At 37.3% G+C, this 19,370-nt stretch overlaps 2 protein-coding genes across 4 annotated transcripts; one reads left to right on the top strand and one right to left on the bottom strand.

Annotated features, from left to right (window-relative positions):
* Nucleotides 1-603: 603 nt before the first annotated feature.
* LOC112280977 (V-type proton ATPase subunit a2) lies at nucleotides 604-7,660 on the top strand. 2 transcript variants are annotated; one of them, XM_024516988.3, is made up of 17 exons: nucleotides 604-1,127; nucleotides 2,174-2,218; nucleotides 2,363-2,593; nucleotides 2,920-3,039; nucleotides 3,197-3,370; nucleotides 3,573-3,710; nucleotides 4,078-4,185; nucleotides 4,375-4,482; nucleotides 4,623-4,771; nucleotides 4,914-5,067; nucleotides 5,201-5,376; nucleotides 5,575-5,784; nucleotides 5,953-6,136; nucleotides 6,303-6,386; nucleotides 6,659-6,852; nucleotides 7,023-7,082; nucleotides 7,268-7,660. In XM_024516988.3, exons 1-17 carry the CDS (start codon nucleotides 1,005-1,007, stop codon nucleotides 7,473-7,475), a joined length of 2,466 nt encoding a protein of 821 aa, XP_024372756.1. In that variant the 5' UTR covers nucleotides 604-1,004; the 3' UTR covers nucleotides 7,476-7,660. The 2 variants fall into 2 exon arrangements, with proteins under 2 accessions (XP_024372756.1, XP_024372757.1); XM_024516989.3 differs by having other exon boundaries at nucleotides 618-1,127; nucleotides 3,206-3,370.
* Nucleotides 7,661-8,088: 428 nt separating this feature from the next.
* Nucleotides 8,089-11,530, bottom strand: LOC112280978 (phosphoethanolamine N-methyltransferase). 2 transcript variants are annotated; one of them, XM_024516991.3, is made up of 10 exons: nucleotides 11,160-11,530; nucleotides 10,546-10,658; nucleotides 10,209-10,346; nucleotides 9,785-10,066; nucleotides 9,416-9,671; nucleotides 9,023-9,303; nucleotides 8,737-8,898; nucleotides 8,579-8,632; nucleotides 8,414-8,488; nucleotides 8,089-8,298 (listed from the first exon to the last, which is right to left on the bottom strand). In XM_024516991.3, the coding sequence occupies exons 1-10, from the start codon at nucleotides 11,170-11,172 to the stop codon at nucleotides 8,197-8,199; spliced, it is 1,476 nt and encodes a 491-aa protein (XP_024372759.1). In that variant the 5' UTR covers nucleotides 11,173-11,530; the 3' UTR covers nucleotides 8,089-8,196. The 2 variants fall into 2 exon arrangements, with proteins under 2 accessions (XP_024372759.1, XP_024372758.1); XM_024516990.1 differs by lacking the exon at nucleotides 11,160-11,530 and having other exon boundaries at nucleotides 10,546-10,689.
* Nucleotides 11,531-19,370: the final 7,840 nt, after the last annotated feature.

Below are 19,370 nucleotides of genomic sequence, written 5' to 3'. Positions count from 1 at the left end.
AACAGCTTTTGTCCGTTTGTGATGTCAATAAACAGTCAGTAGTAAACCACCTTTATGTTCTTTTCTAGAAGACCACCTACGGAAATTATATATATATATATATATATATATATATCAAGAGAGAGATGATTTTCTTGAGTGAATTTTCTTTCCTGTCAGGTATCTATAGATATAAAACAAGAAAAATAATACTAATGACAATAATACCTAATTTAGTTTATACTTCAATAACAACACACATATATTTTTATCTAAAGAAATAAGCTACAGTTTCAATAAATCATATTTTTAAAAAATCCGTGGTAAAATTCAAGAAAAAATAAAAAATCAAGACAAGAAGCAACAACTTAAATTTTTAAAAAAGGATTTTTTTTTTTTTTTTTTTTTTTAATCAAACATTATGGAATTCATTTTTATTGTTCCGAAACTAACGGCTCACGAATGGGCCAGGGAAAAATTGACAATCAATCACCGTCATTGAGAACGTCGTGCGCCTCATTGGGAACGCAATGGAACATTCCGTGAGCATAGTTGGCCGCGCCAGCGTGCGCCGGGTAGGGACACAGACCCGGCCCGACCGACCCGTCTCGTCGTCTTCGCTGGGCCTTGGAGTGTTTTTGTAAGCACGCTGTCCGTGGTTTTGCTTGGGCTCTGCCACTCGCGCTTGCCCAGCTCATGCTTTGCTTCAATCGCTCTCGTTAGGGTCTGCATGGCCCGTCTCCGCTTGCATTTCGCTCCTTCCCTTCCTCTTGGTTGAAGTCTTCCAACCTCGAATTTGATCCTTTTTCTTTTTTTTCTTATTTCTGTCCGCAATGTTGTTGGACTCGTGAGTTTCTCTGGACGGAGTTGGTTCAGATTGATTTCATAATTTTCTGCTGTTGGAGATCGCCAGCTTGCGCAAGCTTACATCAGGATTCAGGAGATTAGGTTTTTGAGGCGATTTTTTCTCTTTTTGAGGGTAATTGGATTGCAGTCACGAGGGTTCGGGTCTGCGGTCGACGAAAATGGTGGCCATGGATCTGTTCCGATCGGAGGAGATGTCCCTCGTGCAGCTCATCATTCCGGCGGAATCGGCTCATGATACTGTCATCTACTTGGGAGAGCTTGGATTGCTCCAGTTTAAAGATGTGAGTATGCTTAAACCTTGGTGTGTCTAATCACTTCGGGTGTGTCTATGCCCTCCAGCAGCAGCCGGCCGGTTAAATGGCTTTTCAGGGTAGGTCATCGGCAAGTCCACTTGGTGCACTCGGTCTAGATTTTTATACAACTTCGCTTCGGTCTATGATTTTGCATAGTAATTCGAATGGTGAACAATTACGGACGTGTATTCAGAGATGACGTGGGGCGTCAGATGAATGGGAGCGTCAATTTTTAACTTGCTGATGCTACTGCTGTCTATCTATGTGATTACGGTGATTGGATACGAGGAAGTAGTTTGTACAGCCAAATGCAGATACTTCGGCAACAATAGTCACTTGCGTCTAGAATCGTTGTGAACCTAGCGTATGCTCTGCAATCAATAGAATAATATATATTTTTTTCTCGGAAGTCTCACAACTTGATTATGTCAACTAGCTACTGCAGGATGTCAGGTTGCATGGGCGACTCATGTGATTCTAGGTCTAGGATTTTGAATTGCACATCAACACCGTAAGTCCAAGACATGGTGACAATTTTTTTTGTGTTCCTCACTTTTGACACCTTCGCTCTGTTGTTGGAGCCGGAATCTGAGCATGGCTTGTTAGGGATGACAATTCTGGCATGACCTGCAGCGAATAGTGAACGCAGCCGGATTTTATGCTTTGCTAGAAGTAATTAAACTTAGGGGTGATACTTTACTTTTCGTGGTCCCGTTGTTGCCATTCCCGTTTGTTATCACCACATCTCTATGTAAAAAATATTGTTGGTGATGTTGATGGCTCTTAGTCGATTGTATTCTAGATCCTTGATACCTTAATTCAAGTTCGAGTGAATAGGTAATTAGTAGTTTAAATAATGTGCAAGGAATTGGAGAAGCTTGGTGCGAAATTGTGCTTTGAACGACAATGAGTGAAAATCCGAGTGGTTTCTCTCTGGTGCTCTAATCTTAAACTTCAAATGTGCATCTTCTATTATTTTATGGGAGAGTATACCTTGATTTCTTCTCACCCGTGTCTGGTGTTTCTGATGGCAGTTGAATCCTGACAAAAGCCCATTTCAGCGAACTTATGCTAATCAGGTGAGGATTCTCGACACCTCTGAAAATGTTTGTTAGGAATTCGTTGATTTCCCTTTCCCTCGTACACTTTCCTTTGGGCTGCATTTCCCCACCCTTGATACCTTTTGCATGTTAGTTTTTTAACCTCAAGATGTGTGTTATTAGGTGAAGCGATGTGGAGAGATGGCAAGAAAGCTACGATATTTTCACGACCAAATTGCTAAAGCTGGTCAAACACCTGCACAGAGACCCATGGTAGACAAAAGTGTTGATTTAGATGAATTAGAAATAAAACTTACGGAACTTGAGGCTGAGTTGTTAGAGATAAATGCCAACACGGATAAACTTCAACGCGCTCACAGTGAACTCGTGGAGTTTCAGTTGGTGCTTGACAAGGTAATAAACCTGAACTCAATAACTAGTAGAATTGCGCATTAGAAAAGCATAAATAAGCGCCAAAACTTAGAATTTTCTCTTTTCTATTGGCTGGTGCTGCACTGACTGGTCGGGTGTGATGATGAAGACTAGGCGGGATTTTTTCCTTTGTTATGTCTTATCGAATACGATTCCTTGGGTCGTGTGGAGATACAAGAGTTTTATTTTTTTTATTTTTTTATTATTTTTTAAATCTTGTTTAGGATTTGTATGTGGCCCATTTGCCATTTCGTTTAGATGGTTTTATCCATGAAAGCTGAACTGTTCACCTTTTTCTGTGTGGGTAGGCTGGTGCCTTCTTCAGTTCCGCGAGGAATACAGCAAGTACTGTGCAACAGCAAAGAGCAGATGCTGAGAATGAGTCTTCAATAGAAGAATCTATTGATCGACCACTTCTACAGGAACAGGTGCAGTGCTCTTTGTTTATTACATGGATGTATTGTAGTGTTGGTATGGGTATTAAAATATATTGTCTTCTATTATAAACCTTCCTTATGCTGTTGGCCTTTCATTTTATCATCTTTTGTTGCATCTTTATCTAAGGAGAGTGAGTGCTTCTCACAGGAGATGCAGACTGAGCCTTCGAAAGCAGCCAGGTTGGGCTTTATCTCAGGTGTGGTTCCTAAGGCCAAAGCAGCTTCTTTTGAGCGCATTCTTTTCCGAGCTACCCGAGGGAATATGTTTCTGAAACAAGCCCCAATCGAAGGCACTACTATAGATCCAGCCACTGGTGAGGAGGTCAGTGCTGGCTGGTAATTGTCAATTAGAGCTGGAAATGTGAAAAGCATCATTGTTTGCTGTGATCAGAAATTCCAACAAAATCCTTATTAGTGTTTCACGCTATTGTGTTTTGTAATAAGTCAATTATAGTAGTAGGCTTTTATATAAAGATCAGAGATGATGTTCTTTCCATCTGACTTGTGGAACTGGTCAAATACAGACAGAGAAAACGGTCTTTGTTGTGTTCTTTTCTGGAGAGCGTGCCAAATCCAAGGTTGTCAAAATCTGTGAGGCTTTTGGGGCCAATCGCTATCCCTTCCCTGAGGACCCAAACAAGCAGTGGCAGATGAAGTCTGAGGTACTAAATTATAAGCTATGAATGTGTGTTTTGTGATAATTCAATTAAGGATTTCTCGTGAAATACCAAATCCTGCAGTTCATCTATTTTCCCTTTTTTAGGAAAGTGTGATTTGAATGTCGTAGTGCTACAGCTCAAAATATGATTTTCCTTTTACGATCACTCCAACCTCTTGGAGCTTTTTACATTTTGTGAATGCAAAGGCTTACTTGAAACCTGAGTACAGGCGCAGTTGTGACGCAAACTGTGTCCCGTTGTTTTTCTACTGGCATATGTGAGCTCAATATTTGATTTAGTGTTTATATTGTTGCAGTGCTTGGTAATTGCTCAAATGAATTCTGGATGATTGAGATTTGTACTTTTACAGGTTGAAACAAGGTTGAGTGAGCTACAAAACACGCTTGATGCTGGTAATCACCACAGACACAATATTTTTAACAACATCGGATTCAACCTTGAACGGTGGACCATTACGGTGAGCTACAGGGTTGAATTCGCTTATAGCGCTGCAGTAGTAATTATCAGGTATTGGAATACATTGGGATATTTGGTTTCAGTTCTGAAGACTCAATTTAAAAAACACATATCTACGGTGGATTACTTTTACGTCAGTTATTCTCTTATCCTATCCCGACTTAATGTCATTTTATTTTTTTATTCTTAGGTGAGACGAGATAAGGCAGCCTATCACACGCTCAATATGTTGAGCATTGATGTTACACGTAAGTGCCTGGTTGCTGAGGGCTGGTGCCCTGTCTCTGCGAAGCCCAAGGTGAAATCATCTTTCTTTAGTATAAGTATACTGATTTTTTTACCACGAGTGCCATGTTGCAACCTATATATGATTCACTTCAACGGAGCTCGTGTTTGCTTGTCTTGGCTGTTGGATTAATTTTGGTTTGATGGGTGCAGATACAAGATGCTCTCCAAAGAGCCGCATATGACAGTAATTCTCAAGTTAATACGATTTTTCGAGTTTTTCGTATGAAGGAGTCTCCGCCCAGCTACTTTGAAACTAACAAGTTCACCAATGCATTTCAAGAGATTGTGGAAGCTTATGGGTCAGTGTTCACACACCAATGTTAGTCTGACATGTGAATGCTGCCTCATCTATGGTGGCTCTATCTAGCTGGTAAGGAATTGTAGCATTGGATGATTTTTTTCTCCACACTCAACTGACAAGGTGAAATTCTACATGTGCAGTGTAGGACGATATCAGGAAGCAAACCCTGGATGTTTTACTATCATAACATTCCCCTTCCTGTTTGCGGTAATGTTTGGTGATTGGGGTCATGGTATTTGTCTATTATTGGGAGCGCTTTATCTCGTGCTGAATGAAAAGAATCTCGGAAAGCAGGTATATTTTTGTTTTGTGGAGACTTTTACAGCCAGTAGATGCTTATATTTCTGTTCATGTTCAAACTATAAGTGAAATTTAAGATTCCTTAAAACTTACATGCTAAAAATTAAATTTTATGATACTGTTGCAGAAACTCGGCGACATCATGGAGATGGCGTATGGAGGTCGTTATGTAATTCTTCTGATGGCTATTTTCTCTATTTACACTGGTTTCATATATAACGAGTTCTTCTCAGTTCCGTTCGGTTTTTTTGGGGGATCTGCCTATCGGTGTCCCGATCCACAATTTTCTATTGAAAATTGCCCGTAAGCTTCTTTCCTCATATTGACTTCTTTTTAGCCGTTGAGTTAGTTTGAGAAGCAAGCTTAATACATGTGCACGTCACGAATACTTGTACGCCCTTCTTAAAGTTCTCTTATGCTTGTTACCAACATAATGTGCTTTTTAGATACATTCATGGTTAACCTATACTTACCAAGTTGTTATGTATTGTTTGATTTTAGGTCGGCTACTACTTCAGGAGTGGAGAAATGGTCATACGAGCCGTACGCATTTGGGGTGGATCCTATCTGGCATGGGTCCCGTTCAGAGCTTCCTTTCACCAACTCATTGAAGATGAAGATGTCAATTCTGTTAGGGATTTCTCAGATGAACTTGGGCATTCTATTAAGTTACTTCAATGCCAAATACTTTTGCAGTGCTCTTGATGTTTGGTAAGTTTATGTAACCACTTTTCTAGCATTTCTTTGTTTCTTTTTTTGGATTCAAGGGCCTCCAAACAATACCAGTGAGGGTAACGTAGAATAACATTATCGATTCATCACATCTAGATATTAATGCCTAGCTGTTAACATGAGTTCTATTTAATGAAATGTACGCAGGTATCAGTTTATTCCACAGCTGTTGTTCCTCAATGCGCTCTTTGGGTATCTTTCATTCCTTATCGTTCTGAAGTGGTGCCAAGGGAGCAAGCCCGATCTTTACCATGTCATGATTTACATGTTCCTCAGTCCCACTGAGGATCTTGGAGAGAACCAGCTCTTCTCAGGTCAAACTTATGTTCAGGTACGAAAGTTGAACTTGTGGAAATTTTTTATTGAGCTTATGATCTCAACTTGTCAACTAACTTCATCGATCAGATTGATAATGATTTTAAACTTCCAGATTTGTAGGTCATATCCACAGATGAGTTCTTCATATGCGTTGCTGACTGTAATTGCTCTTGTCGCAGATTATCCTGCTATTAATTGCCCTGGTTGCTGTCCCCTGGATGCTGTTCCCGAAACCCTTGATTTTGCGAAACCAGCATATCCAGGTGCAACCTACTACCTCTCGATTTTTCTTTCACAGAAGGTCCCTCTAATGTAGCAGTCGTGTATACGTTTATGTCTGAAGTTTTGCCGTAAAGCAGTTGATCAGGAGATGATTATCCTGCGCTTAGTTTATAACCAACTTTTGGAATACTTGAGCATCCATGGAGAGTGAAACATGTTAGCGTGTCATCTGGTCTGTCCCTATTAATCATGTCATGAGAGACTGCATTAGTCAGATTAATATGCTTAATGATATTTTGTGTGTAATTAACAGAAAATGAGGGGTGCAACTTATGGAGCTTTGAGGCGGTCCGATTCCTCTGCATCTGAGGCAGAGGTAGATAGTGATCATGACGAAGAAGAATTTGAGTTTAGTGAAGTACTTGTGCACCAAATGATTCACACCATTGAGTTTGTGTTGGGTGCGGTGTCCAACACTGCGTCCTATCTGCGACTCTGGGCACTCAGGTACTGAGCACAGCTTATTAGTGGACTGAGAAACGAGGACCACATGATTACAGCTTAAGTTAGTATGAATGACATAATCCTTAATTCTCCATCTGACTTTTAAACTGATCACTAGCAAAGAATTTCACATAATCTATCGACTCATCTGTTCTTGGTCTTTGTGCTTGCAGCCTTGCTCATGCACAACTTTCTGCGGTGTTCTATGAACGAGTCCTCATGTTTGCCTGGGGGTAAGCTCCTCAACCATATATTGTATTATGTCGTTTCCTTGAGTACAAAAGGAACGTAATTTATCCTCTGCATCATGATGAAATGAAGCTATTACTGGGCAAAAGCTTATTCAGAACATCTAGAAACGCTTGAGTTGGTGCTTTTATGAATATCAGAGAATTAAAACGTTGTTTGAATATTGCAGGTACTCAAACCCAGTTATCAGGCTTATTGGTTTGATTGTATTTACATTTGTAACTTTTGGTGTACTGCTGCTCATGGAAACACTCAGTGCCTTCCTTCATGCTCTGCGTCTTCACTGGGTGGAGTTTCAGAATAAGTTTTACCAAGGCGATGGTTATAAATTTAAGCCATTTGCGTTCAATAGTCTTTCAGAGGAGGATGATATGTAGTGTGCAGCCTACAGGCAACCAGATTTTTGTTAACTAGTTGAATTTAAAGTTATTCTATAAGTTTTGTGTTCCTCAAAAATTCGGTACATTAAATTCCAGAAGTTCACGTGATACTTGTGTATTAAGCTTCTGAATAGTTCCATACATGTTCGAGATAAGTAAAAGTCACGCGCATTTTGATACAATGGTTTGTTTTCATCGTGAACAGCTAATAGTGGATGATTATTGAAGCAATCAATTATTAGCATTTTCTTCAGTGCAGAGGTATGCAATGTAGTAACGATCGTGTTAAGTTGAAAAGGTGGTGAAGGAGAAGAATAAATGAAGAATATGTTGCATAATGTAACAAGGATGTGCCAATTTGTAGCGAAGGAGTTTATCATATAATATCTTGTCTTTATTGCATTTGCAATTAGTGATTATTAGAGATTTTTAGATTGATTATACGTATCGCGTATAATCCATCTAAAGATAATGTGGCACAAAGGTGATTATGGTGAAGAGTTATATATGTAAATAGCGTACTGTGCACACACTGTATTTAAGTACATAGGTTAATGTTCTATTAATTGAAGGGAGTGTAGGTGTGACCATTGAGTACATATAACCGATATAAGTGGGTGAATAGTATCGATGTTTATTTATAAGAAGACAAAACAGACTCTCAAGTGTGAACTATTCCAACAATGCTGTTTTATCTATATCCGAAATAATTTCAAGATCATAATGCCTTGTAGGCTATGAAGAGTCCCCACTTCTGTTCGTCATTCGAACAGCGCTTCAGCTTACTCTTCCATCCGCTCACAATGTAGTTATAATCCTCCTGCATAAGCGCATATCGCACGACCGTGACATTGTAAGATTATTATTGTAACATATAATACAAGTTACAAAAACAGAAATAAACGACAATATCTAAATCAATAGTGCGTCATTACCTCGGAGAAATCGTTGATGAACTGGTCACGACCTGCTTCAGTGGTGGCTAGCTCCCTCTGTAACACTTCAATGAACTGCGATTCAACAGTTCAGAGATTTAGAATAAGTTACAACATTTCTATTCTTGTATCAGCCTGTTTTTAGTGAAATTTCCAATCGCATACCTGATCCGTGCGGTCCTCTGCGACCACTTCCACAAAACCGGCATCTTCCAGCATCTGCGTTACAAGGATGATTTCGTCAGAAAATGTCTCGAAGATCTGAAATATGCTGAGACTGCAGGAAAATCACAGTACTAATAGCTTCAGCTGCCGATTCTTACCTCTCCGTACTTCTGAACGCTATGGAGATCATAACCCCTCTGCTGAATGTATGCAGCGAACTCCGCCGACGGAGTTTGTGGAGCTCTACAGTAGTCACTGATAAGCACCCGACCTCCAGGCTTCAACCATTTATAAAACCGTTGAAAAAGCGCAGGTTTATCCTGTAATCCACGATCACGTTAGTTTTATGGGGATTTGACAATGACCACGGTAAAGGGCTCAAAACCGACGGCAAACACTGGACATCTGCAGCCAAGCAAAACCAAATAATGGGCAGAACTTTACTTGAATGTGTAGAATGGTATCACGACTGTAGATGACATCAAAAGATGCGTGAGGGTAATTAATCTTGGTGCAATCCCCAACTTCAAACTCGACTGCACATTTTCTGCCGATCGATCGTTCAAGAGCAAACGAAATCATATTTAAGGACAGGTCGATGCCAACAACTTCAGCATCATATTCTTCGGCCATGTAGAAATCACCACCTCCGATCCCACATCCAACGTCAAGGACACGCTGTCCTGGCTTCAAGTCCAGCATACTTACAAAAGCTTTCGTGGTTTCTGAAGCAGAAGTATCCGTAACAGTAATCAGTTAACAGTGTCAATAGGGATTTAAGATTAGAGCATCTTGGCACATCCCAGAGAAAATAGAAATGTAGACTCCAATACTCACCGATTCCACCCGTGCTAACAAATCCTTCTCCAAAAATACGCTCGTAACGCAGGATTCCAGTTGACGTGTACTGTTGGGTGTCCAAAAACTTCTGGAAACACTCGCTCTCAGGTCCATCCGACTGAACTTTCCTCCATAACCAACACACCTGGTTTTGATTTCTCTTATTTCGCACGTATGTGCCGACACATTTGCATCCGACCATTTCAAACCTGAAATAGGACCCATCCTCTTCGATGTAGGCCTGCTGGAAGATCTGCAGTACATGCAATATACAAAATCAAATTTTTGATTGGAAAAAGCAGCTATTACAAAGATAATTCCTAAGTGAGACAGACGAACTTCGTAGAGAACGGTAATCCAACTTACGTTCGTGTACTCGTTGGGTTGACGGTAGTGAGTAGGATTGTTCTTTCGCTTGTGATCTCCTGACTGGTGGAAGCAGGATTCTCTGAAGAAAATGTATCCTCCAGGCCTGAGCCACTCCATAACGCGTGATGCTAAGCCTTTAACCTCTTCGTCAGACAAGTACATGAGAAGCCAATTTGAAAACACGAGATCCGCAGAACCTGCTGCAATATTCAGGTCTGGAGAGGTCACATCCGCACATTTGAAATCGATGTTGTTGTAGTGACCGTTCACATCCTCGTTCTGCATGAGGATTATCAACTCATCAGTCTCCTTTAATCGTGAAAAAACTACAATTATCAGATCTAGTAATTTCAAGAAGTAATAATACTAACGTAACGTAGGATCTGCACAAAATTTTAGAGTCCATAAGCGTTTTCATTACCTTCTTGATGAGATTCTCCATGAAATCCATGGCAAGCACATGACCTGCATGCTTTGCAAGCTCACCAGTAAACCGACCAATGCCTGCTCCGAGCTCCATGACATCCTTGTTTTCATATGGCGGCAACAGCGACAAAATCTGCGAGGATCAGACCAATCAGTGCAGTAACAATTGCGGGCTTGCGAAAGCAACGACAATAGCACAAAAAGATTCAAAATCAAAGTGCAAGTCCCTCTCCAGCTCTACCTCATCCACAGGATTGCACACAGTCTGAGTTTAGAATGAAAACAGAAGCTTCAGCCAAGGTCTGAGATAGATGATGATGACCCGCAAGTACCTCGGGTCGTTCTTCTTTATCGAGTTTGGAGGCCTGCGAATCAAGCATCATTGCCTCAACGCTAGGCTCCACAGAATGCTCCTTCCAGTAAGTTGATTGAAGAGAACGCTCGGCTGCATGGAAAGCCATCGAAATGAGATATTTAATCCAGATCTAACATTGTACATAACAGAGATAGTGAAACCATTAGAAGTGATAGTCATTTCCAAGAACTGACCCTAGCAATTTTTTCAAATTGATGGACCCTTGGAAGCGAACTTTCGGGAACGAAACGTACAACACTACCATTATTTCCACGCGACAAGAACGACAACAACTCAATGTCAAGTAGGTACTGTAACTCATGCCCATTGTCTCAAATAGCACATGCGAGATTAAATGCTAAGACTGTGGCCCGAAACAACAATTTCAGCATCATTCACGCAGCTCCATCTCCTCTCAACACAAAGAACCACTTCGTGGCACATACCAAGAACAAACGAAAATCACAAATCAGCCGGGCCGAGTCCCTCAATTAAGACAGCCAAAGCTACTTCAATAATCCAGAGATCCGCAACCAAGCAAAGAAGACTCAACTATCACGGGAAAGTCGAGTGGCAAGGCCGAGGACTTACTATTGACCGCCATGATTGCGACAGAGACAAGAACAATCTCAGTGGTGGAACAGTCACGAAAAGCGCGCAACTCAAGACTTCTTCTTCTTCTTCTTCTTCTTCTTGCGAGCGCCTCCTTGTCACGGCAAGGCAACCAGAGCCAGCGTCCCAAACTCCCAACCACCGCAGATCAGAATTTTCCGAACACTCCCGGAGCCAGGATCAATGGCCTTCGATGGCGATGCGGGTGCGAGAAAAAGTCCGGGAGCGTCGGTTGATGGACTTGCCCCTTTGGTGCATTGGCTTCCAGGCAGATCGAGACGAAGCGCGCGATAAGGAGAACACGAAAGAGAGAGGCACCGATCACAACACACAGATCGCTCCGAAGCATCACAACCACAATGCGAAGCCAGAGACTCCTGGCGCCTTTAAGAGCAGTGAAGCCAGGTTTGGTGGCAATGGGGGATCAACGGGCGCGGGCGATGGCTGGAGCATTCACGTTGCCACCGAACCCGGCCCGGCCACGTCCTTGTCGACCCTTGTGGCCACCCGGCGTTTCAACGACCGCATCTGGGCGCTAAATTCGTCAAACCTGGGAAGATCCAATAGGGGCCACCGGGAGGAATGGCGAGTGAGGGGATCTCGGTTCCCCGCCTCCGCCCCGGCATTTCAAGACGCGCACCTCCCCCCCCCCCTCAATTTTGTTTCCATCTTACGGTGGTGGGTCCCGGTTTCTTGTCCGCGGCAGATTCCGACTCGTGGCCGTGCCCTGCCCTAGATCCCATCGACGTGGCAAAGTATTTTTTGCATGCAGTGAAACCGTATAACCTCATTTCCTCGTATAAATTCCCGTTTGCCAATAAAGCCAATGGTTCCTTTTCTCTTCAGTGATTCCGACACATACTTTATCAATTATAAGTTGTGAATTATGAATTATTTCCCATTGTTCTATTCGTTGCCTTTTTGATGAGCTTCTGGAAGTCAATTTGTCCCATTACTAATCATAATAAATACCAAGTTTATAATTTCATGTTGGATGAGTTCTACCAAGAAGTAATTCATCTACATACATGATAATTGAATGTAAGTTTTTGTTCTTGTACACACACACACACACACACATATATATATATATATATATATATATATACATATATATTATATGTAGTTGTTTATCTTGTTAATGTATGTTCATCTGTGGTACGTTAAGTAAATGCAAAAATAGGAATGTTGTTCTGGAATAAAACATACATAAAAAGTAAAAGAAACTTTAAGATTGTACTTTTATTGAAAGATTGGCCTCTCCCAAAAGAACCAATCACACCACATGGCATGGATTCCAACCCCTAAAGGTGCAATTGGGTATGTTTTGATGGCGTATCTGGGCAAACCCTCGACAAAAAGCTGTTCAGAGCTTGCCATCTGGCAATCCATTATTCTGATATTCATGGTGCAATAAAAAATTGATGGTTGACTGATTAGCTTTCGACAAAGTCTTCTAAATATAATGGATTTGATACACTCATGCCTAATAAATTATGTTTGAATAAAAATATTATATTCCGGACCATTATGTAATGTAGATTCGGATCTCTTACCATCGTCTTGTAGGAATGGTTTACAATATATATATATATATATACACACATTTACCTTCTTTTTGTCCATTGTGAATACACTTTATAGTTTTTATTCTAAAATGTAAATACATAAATAAAAAAATTATGTAATAAATATAAATAATGAGACAAATAAAACTTTTCAGTGTGCTTGATTTTTTGATAGTATCAATAATTTAACAAAAACAAACTTATTATCACATTTTTCTTAATCATATAAAAAGTTTGTTTGTATGTAAGTTAGTTCTATTAACAGTAAATCAAATTTAGCAACATATATAATGTAAATTTATTAATTTTTAAGAATATATCCTAGACATGTGTATAATATAATTTTAAATACACAAAATATGTCATATATATATATATATATACCTAGGCACAAAAAACATTCTGATACAAAATTAATCAGCATATGTGAAAGGGCAACATATATTTTTGGCCAATAAAATATCTTGGCCATAAAAAGTCTTTTTTGTCTCAACCAATACGAGGGTGTTTTCATCTCTGTCTTATAACTAAATTTTTATGGCACAAACAAATTTTGATGTACTGTTTTTCTTTACAATGAGTATATCTTTGTTATTAAAGTTTTATTTCTTATCTTTAAAATTTTATTTCCTAAACAACCATCTTTAAGTTGCAAAATCACAAAACATTTTATTCAATAACTATCCCATGCAAATTAAAGTAAGTGTGAAATATGATCTTAGCATGTTAATAGAACAATTTTAAAATCCATATAATTTGTAAATAAAATTAGATATGATCATGATTAAACATTATGATGTTTGTTTAATTGTATGCCCTGTATTATGAAAACTACTGGTATTATTTTTGTGCTATAAATTTGTAACATATGTGTTTGTAAATAGAAGTTTATCTTTCTTATGTAATATATTATTACTTAACATTTTTGATGTTTTTAATGGCACACTTTGTTTCAAAGGGTTATGCAATCTTAACTATAATTTTATAGGCTATTTGTTTTGCAACCACTGTTTAATATTGCTTTGAGTAATATTTGTTATTCAGAATGCATTGATATCTTTTATTACATATTTCAATTCTTTTGCTGTACTTACTTTTAAATGTGGTTGGTTGTATAGCTACTTCAGTACTTACTTTTTGGTTTCTGATGTTTAATTAATTTTAATAATGGGCATAAGTATATTTTTATATTTTAAATTATTGCAGAGTGATATTGATATTCAAATTTACTTTGTTCTGTGCTGCTTGCATTCTAGTCATAAAGTTATGTGAGCACGTCTAAGGTATTTTAATATCAATTGTTTTTTTTATTATTAAATCATATATTTGTACAAGAAAAACATAGAAACCATCATCTAACTTATCAAACATATTAAAACAAAATTATTAGTTTTTAGTTTTATTAAATATGTATTAATATAAATAAATAAATTATTATTATTATTATTAAAAATTTCAATAATTTTAATGGTATATTATTAAAATTTTAATATTAAAAATAGTAAATAAAATAAAATAAGTTAAAAATAGCTTACTTATTATTTTATATATTTTTTGAAAATTGAAGTCTTTTAATCTTTTTTCTTCAACTTTTTAAAGTTAAATCAAACAATGCTTATGGAGTTTCAAGACTTAATTATAGTTTTTGGTTGTATAAACCTCTCCACTTGTTTCATTTATCAATTACATTTTTTTTTAAATTGAAGCTTTGTCAAAATATCTTTGATTTTTTAGATTAAATAAAAAATAAATTATTAAATTTCTTTGAAATTTTTTTTGTGAAATAATATTTCAATGTTATAAATTCATTGTAGCTCTAAGCACATTCTTTTACAAATTTTTAATCTTTTAGAATTATCTATAAGATTTTAAAATCTTATAGAAAATTTCATAAAAAGATTTTTGAAGCATTTAAAATATTTTATCTTTAAACAAAATCTCTTGGATGATTTTATGTGAGGTTGGCACATGAATTATTGTCTTGCTTGAAAATGCACTAGGCACCTAAATGTGGAAGATAAAGTAGAAATTGCAACTAAAGAAAATCTAAAAAACCTAATAAAATTTAATTAAGGAAAAATATTCCTAATTTGCTTGAATTTCAATGGTCTTCTTCTGCCAACTTTAATGTTGATCTCCTAATAGCAAAAATTCTTTATTGAACCATTTACTTCCTTTTAAAATTGGCAAAACTATTAAAAATTGATTTTAATACTTGTACACAAAAATTTCCTTAATCTGATTAGTAGATTGCTTAAGCTTACAAAAACTCTCAATGATCCTAAAAACCAAATATTTAGAATCCTAAGCCAATCAAATACCAATAAACTTTGACCTAATCATTTAATTGATTGTAATTTTTGATGATACATTTTAGATAAGCAATTTTGCAATCTCTCAAAATTTCATCCATCCATATGCTACAATACTCACAAATTTCTCAAACATATAAACTTCCTATTATTCCTCAAAAATCAAAATCACTAAAAACATCTCAAATTTTGAAAAATCTCAAAAATTCAAAATCAATCTAAATCACTTGAAACTAACTCTTTAAAAAATCCTCTAAAATCTTCTCTCTAATCTTACTCTTTAATCCCTAAATTATGTAGATATGCAATTTAGTGCATTGGAATTTGATTTCAACCTTGATTTACAACTAGCTTTAAAAAAAGAATTTACTTCTGCACCAATGTTGCATTGCGTCAACTTCTTCAAGGTATTTTTTGTCGAAATAGATACGTTAGATTTTGCTATGGGTTCTGTGTTGTTACAAATGGGAACAGATGACATACTCCACTTAATAGCTTTTCATTTCAAGAAATTCTCAACAATTGAAATTAATTATGAAATCCATGACAAAGAGTTCTTTGTAATTGTGGATTCATTTCAAGAATGGCATCATTATCTACAAGGCGCTTTAAGTCTACTCACCATTTATATAAATCATAAGAGCCTTGAGTACTTCATATCAACACATATTTTGAATTTTCATCAAGCCTATTGAAACATGTCTTTATCCAGATTCAATTTCAAGATCACTTATCGACCTCAAAAACAACAAGGTCTATCAGACGCCATTTTTGGGCGTTCTTATCTTTCACCAAAAGAAGGAGATGCATCTTTTGATCAACAAAGAACGATCATCTTAAAGCTCGAGCATTTTTATCTTTAAAGAATAAAATTAACATTGAGTATTAATTCAACCTTTGTCAAGCAAATTTAATCAAATATGTCCTTTGATCTTTTTGTTCATGATATCAAGAATATTTTCTCTAAGTCCTATGACACTTCAAATTTTGAATTTAAGAACAACCTACTATATTTCAAAGATCGCCTATATATTCTAAAAAGCAAGGTACGATTATATGTTCTTCAAGCTCATTATGATTTTACAATAGCCAGACATTTTGGATACAATTAGACTTTGGAGCTAATATAAAGAGATTTTTGGTGGCTTCAAATATGGAATGCAGTCAAAGACTTTGTATAATCATGCAATACTTGTTCAAGATCCAAAACTCCTCGCCATCGACCTTATGGACTACTTCAATTGTTACCTATTTCAAAAAAACCATGGTCTTTTGTTTCTATGGATTTTATCATGAATCTTTGAATCTCAAGTTCATATGATAATATATTCATAATCATAGATTCTTTCACCAAAATAGCACAATTATATTATATACAAACTCTATTTTAGGTGAAGAAACAATTAAGCTTTTTATTGACAATATCTATTGCTATTATAGATTGCCAAAAGATATTATATCGGATAGAGGAACTCAATTAGTATCAAGATCCAAGAAAACCTTATTCAAGATTTTAAAAATAGATATAAAGCTTTCTTTGGCTTTTCATCATCAAACTGATAGACAAATAGAATAGGTGAATTAAATTTTGGAATAGTATTTGAGGTATACTATCAACTATCATCAAGATGATTGAACAACTCTTTTGTCATTAACAAAGTTTGCATACAATAATTCAGTACATTTTTCTATTCAACAAATATCTTTCTTTGCTAATTATGGTTATTTCCATGACTTTATACTTTTGACTTTTTAAAAATTAATAATCTTGCGGTAAAAGATTTAGCAAATCATTTGACAAAGCTACATGCAATAATAAAGATATAATTAAAAGAAGCTCAAGGAGGACAAAATACTAATACAAATGCCTATCACAAGGAGTAACTACAATTCAACAAAGGTGACAAGATATGATTACTTTGTCACTATAAGAAGACTACTCGTCTTTGTGATAAGTTAGACTATTGTAGGCTGGGAGCTTTTTCTATTTGTGAACAAATCAATCATGTTGCTTATTGATTACAACTACCAGAGTCTATGAAGATTCACCTTATATTTCACGTATCCCTTCTTGAGCCGTATAAGATAGTGAATATTTTGAAAAGAAGATAAAAGCCACCTCTTCATATAGAAGTAGATAATAATCAAGACTTCAAAGTGGAAGAAGTTTTAGACTCAAGGCAACGCCAAAATAGGTTTGAATATCTTGTTCATTGGCACGGATATGATATTAGTGAATGCAAATAGGAGCCATCAAAGAATCTTGCAAATGCAACAAAGAAAGTTGAAGCTTTTCATCAACAAAATCCATCAAAACTAAGATAAAGAATAGCAAATCCTTGCTATAAAAGAAACAAGATCAAAGAAAGATAACATTCTACGTTCTATCTTTCTGTCACGGACACAAAAATATAGACTTGAGATCTAACAAGAAGTTTAAAAAGAACTGGCAAGAAGTAGATTAATCAGATGAGAACAACACTAGAGAAGTGAGCTAGAGCTCCAAGAGATGTGTTGTCGAGATTGAAGAACTCTTCAGCCTCGATTCCAATATATACTTCTATTTAGGAAGCTTCTTAAGCAACTTCTACCAACTAGGAAGCTTCTAGAAGGTTCCAGAGACTTGTTTCTAGAAGATTCTAGAAACTTGTCTCTAGAAGGTTCTAAGGACTATGTCCCTAATATCTTCTACCAATTAAAAAGCTTCTAGAAGGTTCCAGAGACTTGCTTCTAGAAGGTTCTAGAAAATTTTCTCTAGAAGGTTCTAAGGATTATGTCCCTAATATCACCCCCTCCTTTAGCTTCGAGGTCTCTGAGAAGCAATGTTGTTGTTAATCAGTATCAACGCAAGAAAATGAAGATCTGTCGCATAACGTCTACTATGAACTCCAACTGTTGTTCACGAGGCAAGTGATTCATCGGCCCTTGAAGCCAACGGTAGTAGCCCACTCCTTCGACTTCTGACCAAGCATGAACTTTCGTGTCTTCATTGTGAAATTATCCTGCAAACACGCCTTTTGGCTGACCATCGTAAGCAGGCTCGAACTCAAATACAATCACCAGTGATCGGTTACTCGATATCCTTCGTCGTCGTCATAGTGTAGGTGGTTCTTCATCTTGGGGTCGCCTTTGTGAGCTAATCGGTTGAGATAATCTGACTGGCATAATATCTATTTCTTGGCTATCTATATCAGAAGACCAAACTATGGCTACAAAAAAAAAATTCTACTTTTTCTTGGAGAAAATAACTACATCAACTGCGAATTTTGGTGGTGCTCTCCCCCTTTCTTATATTCTTGGGTGAGCAAGCTTTAGAAGGAAGCTATCGTCGAACCGGCTTAGGTTTATGAGGATGTTGTTGATGAAACTCCTGTACCTTTTGTAGTGCATTTGTGAGATTTTCAACTAGCTCCCACGTTTGCTCATTAATGTCGTAGCCGCACCAATGAACAAGATACTCCAACTTGCCCCATCTTCGTCGTGAATCCAGCACCTTTTCAACCTCGTATTCCTCGTGGTTCTTGATCTCAATACTAGGTGGTGGACATTGCACTCTTCTAGGAAAAGACGACTCTCGATAAGGCTCCAACAGAGAAACATGAAAGATTGGATGTACCTTCATAGAAGCCAGTAATTCCAGACGGTACACCACTGGATTGATTTGCTTCTGAATGATAAATGGTCACAATCTTCGATAGTCCAACTTATCACATGGTCGCTTGATCTTGATATTCCATCAAAAAAGCCATGCTTTATCTCCAATTTTGAAAGTAGGTGCTTGATTCCAAAATCTATCTACAAACATCTTGTAGGATTCTTGAGCGGATTGTAATTGTAGCTTCAACGTATTTTGAAGCTTTGATAGTTGTTTCGCAAATCTTTTAGCTGTTGGTTTGTTATTTGTTGACGGACTCAATAAATCAAGCTTTGGATGATATCCATAGTTCGAAAAGAATGGTGTGTATTGAGTCGACGCATGGAAGGTGTTATTATATACAAACTCAGCTAGTAGCAGATGTGCGATCCAATCGTCTTACTGATAGTTGATGCTGCATCGTAAGTATTGTTCGAAGATTTGGTTCACCCGTTCCGTTTGGCCGTCAGTTTGAAGATGAAAAGCCGAAGAAAACTTGGTATCCACCTTTAGTATCTCAAAGAGAGATCTCCAAAACTTTGATACGAATTGGGTTCCTCGATCTGATACGATATCATCTGGTAGTCCATGATATCGATACACATTATCGAGAAAGAGCCTTGCTGTGACTTCATTGGATGATATCTTTTTGCAAGGGACAAAGTACGCTATCTTT

This window comes from Physcomitrium patens, chromosome 4 (genome assembly GCF_059467195.1).
Source record: "Physcomitrium patens ecotype Gransden chromosome 4, ASM5946719v1, whole genome shotgun sequence".
Classification (NCBI taxonomy): Eukaryota; Viridiplantae; Streptophyta; class Bryopsida; order Funariales; family Funariaceae; genus Physcomitrium; species Physcomitrium patens.
The sequence above is the reverse complement of the archived record's forward strand: the minus strand, read 5'-3'. Positions and strand labels throughout refer to the sequence as shown.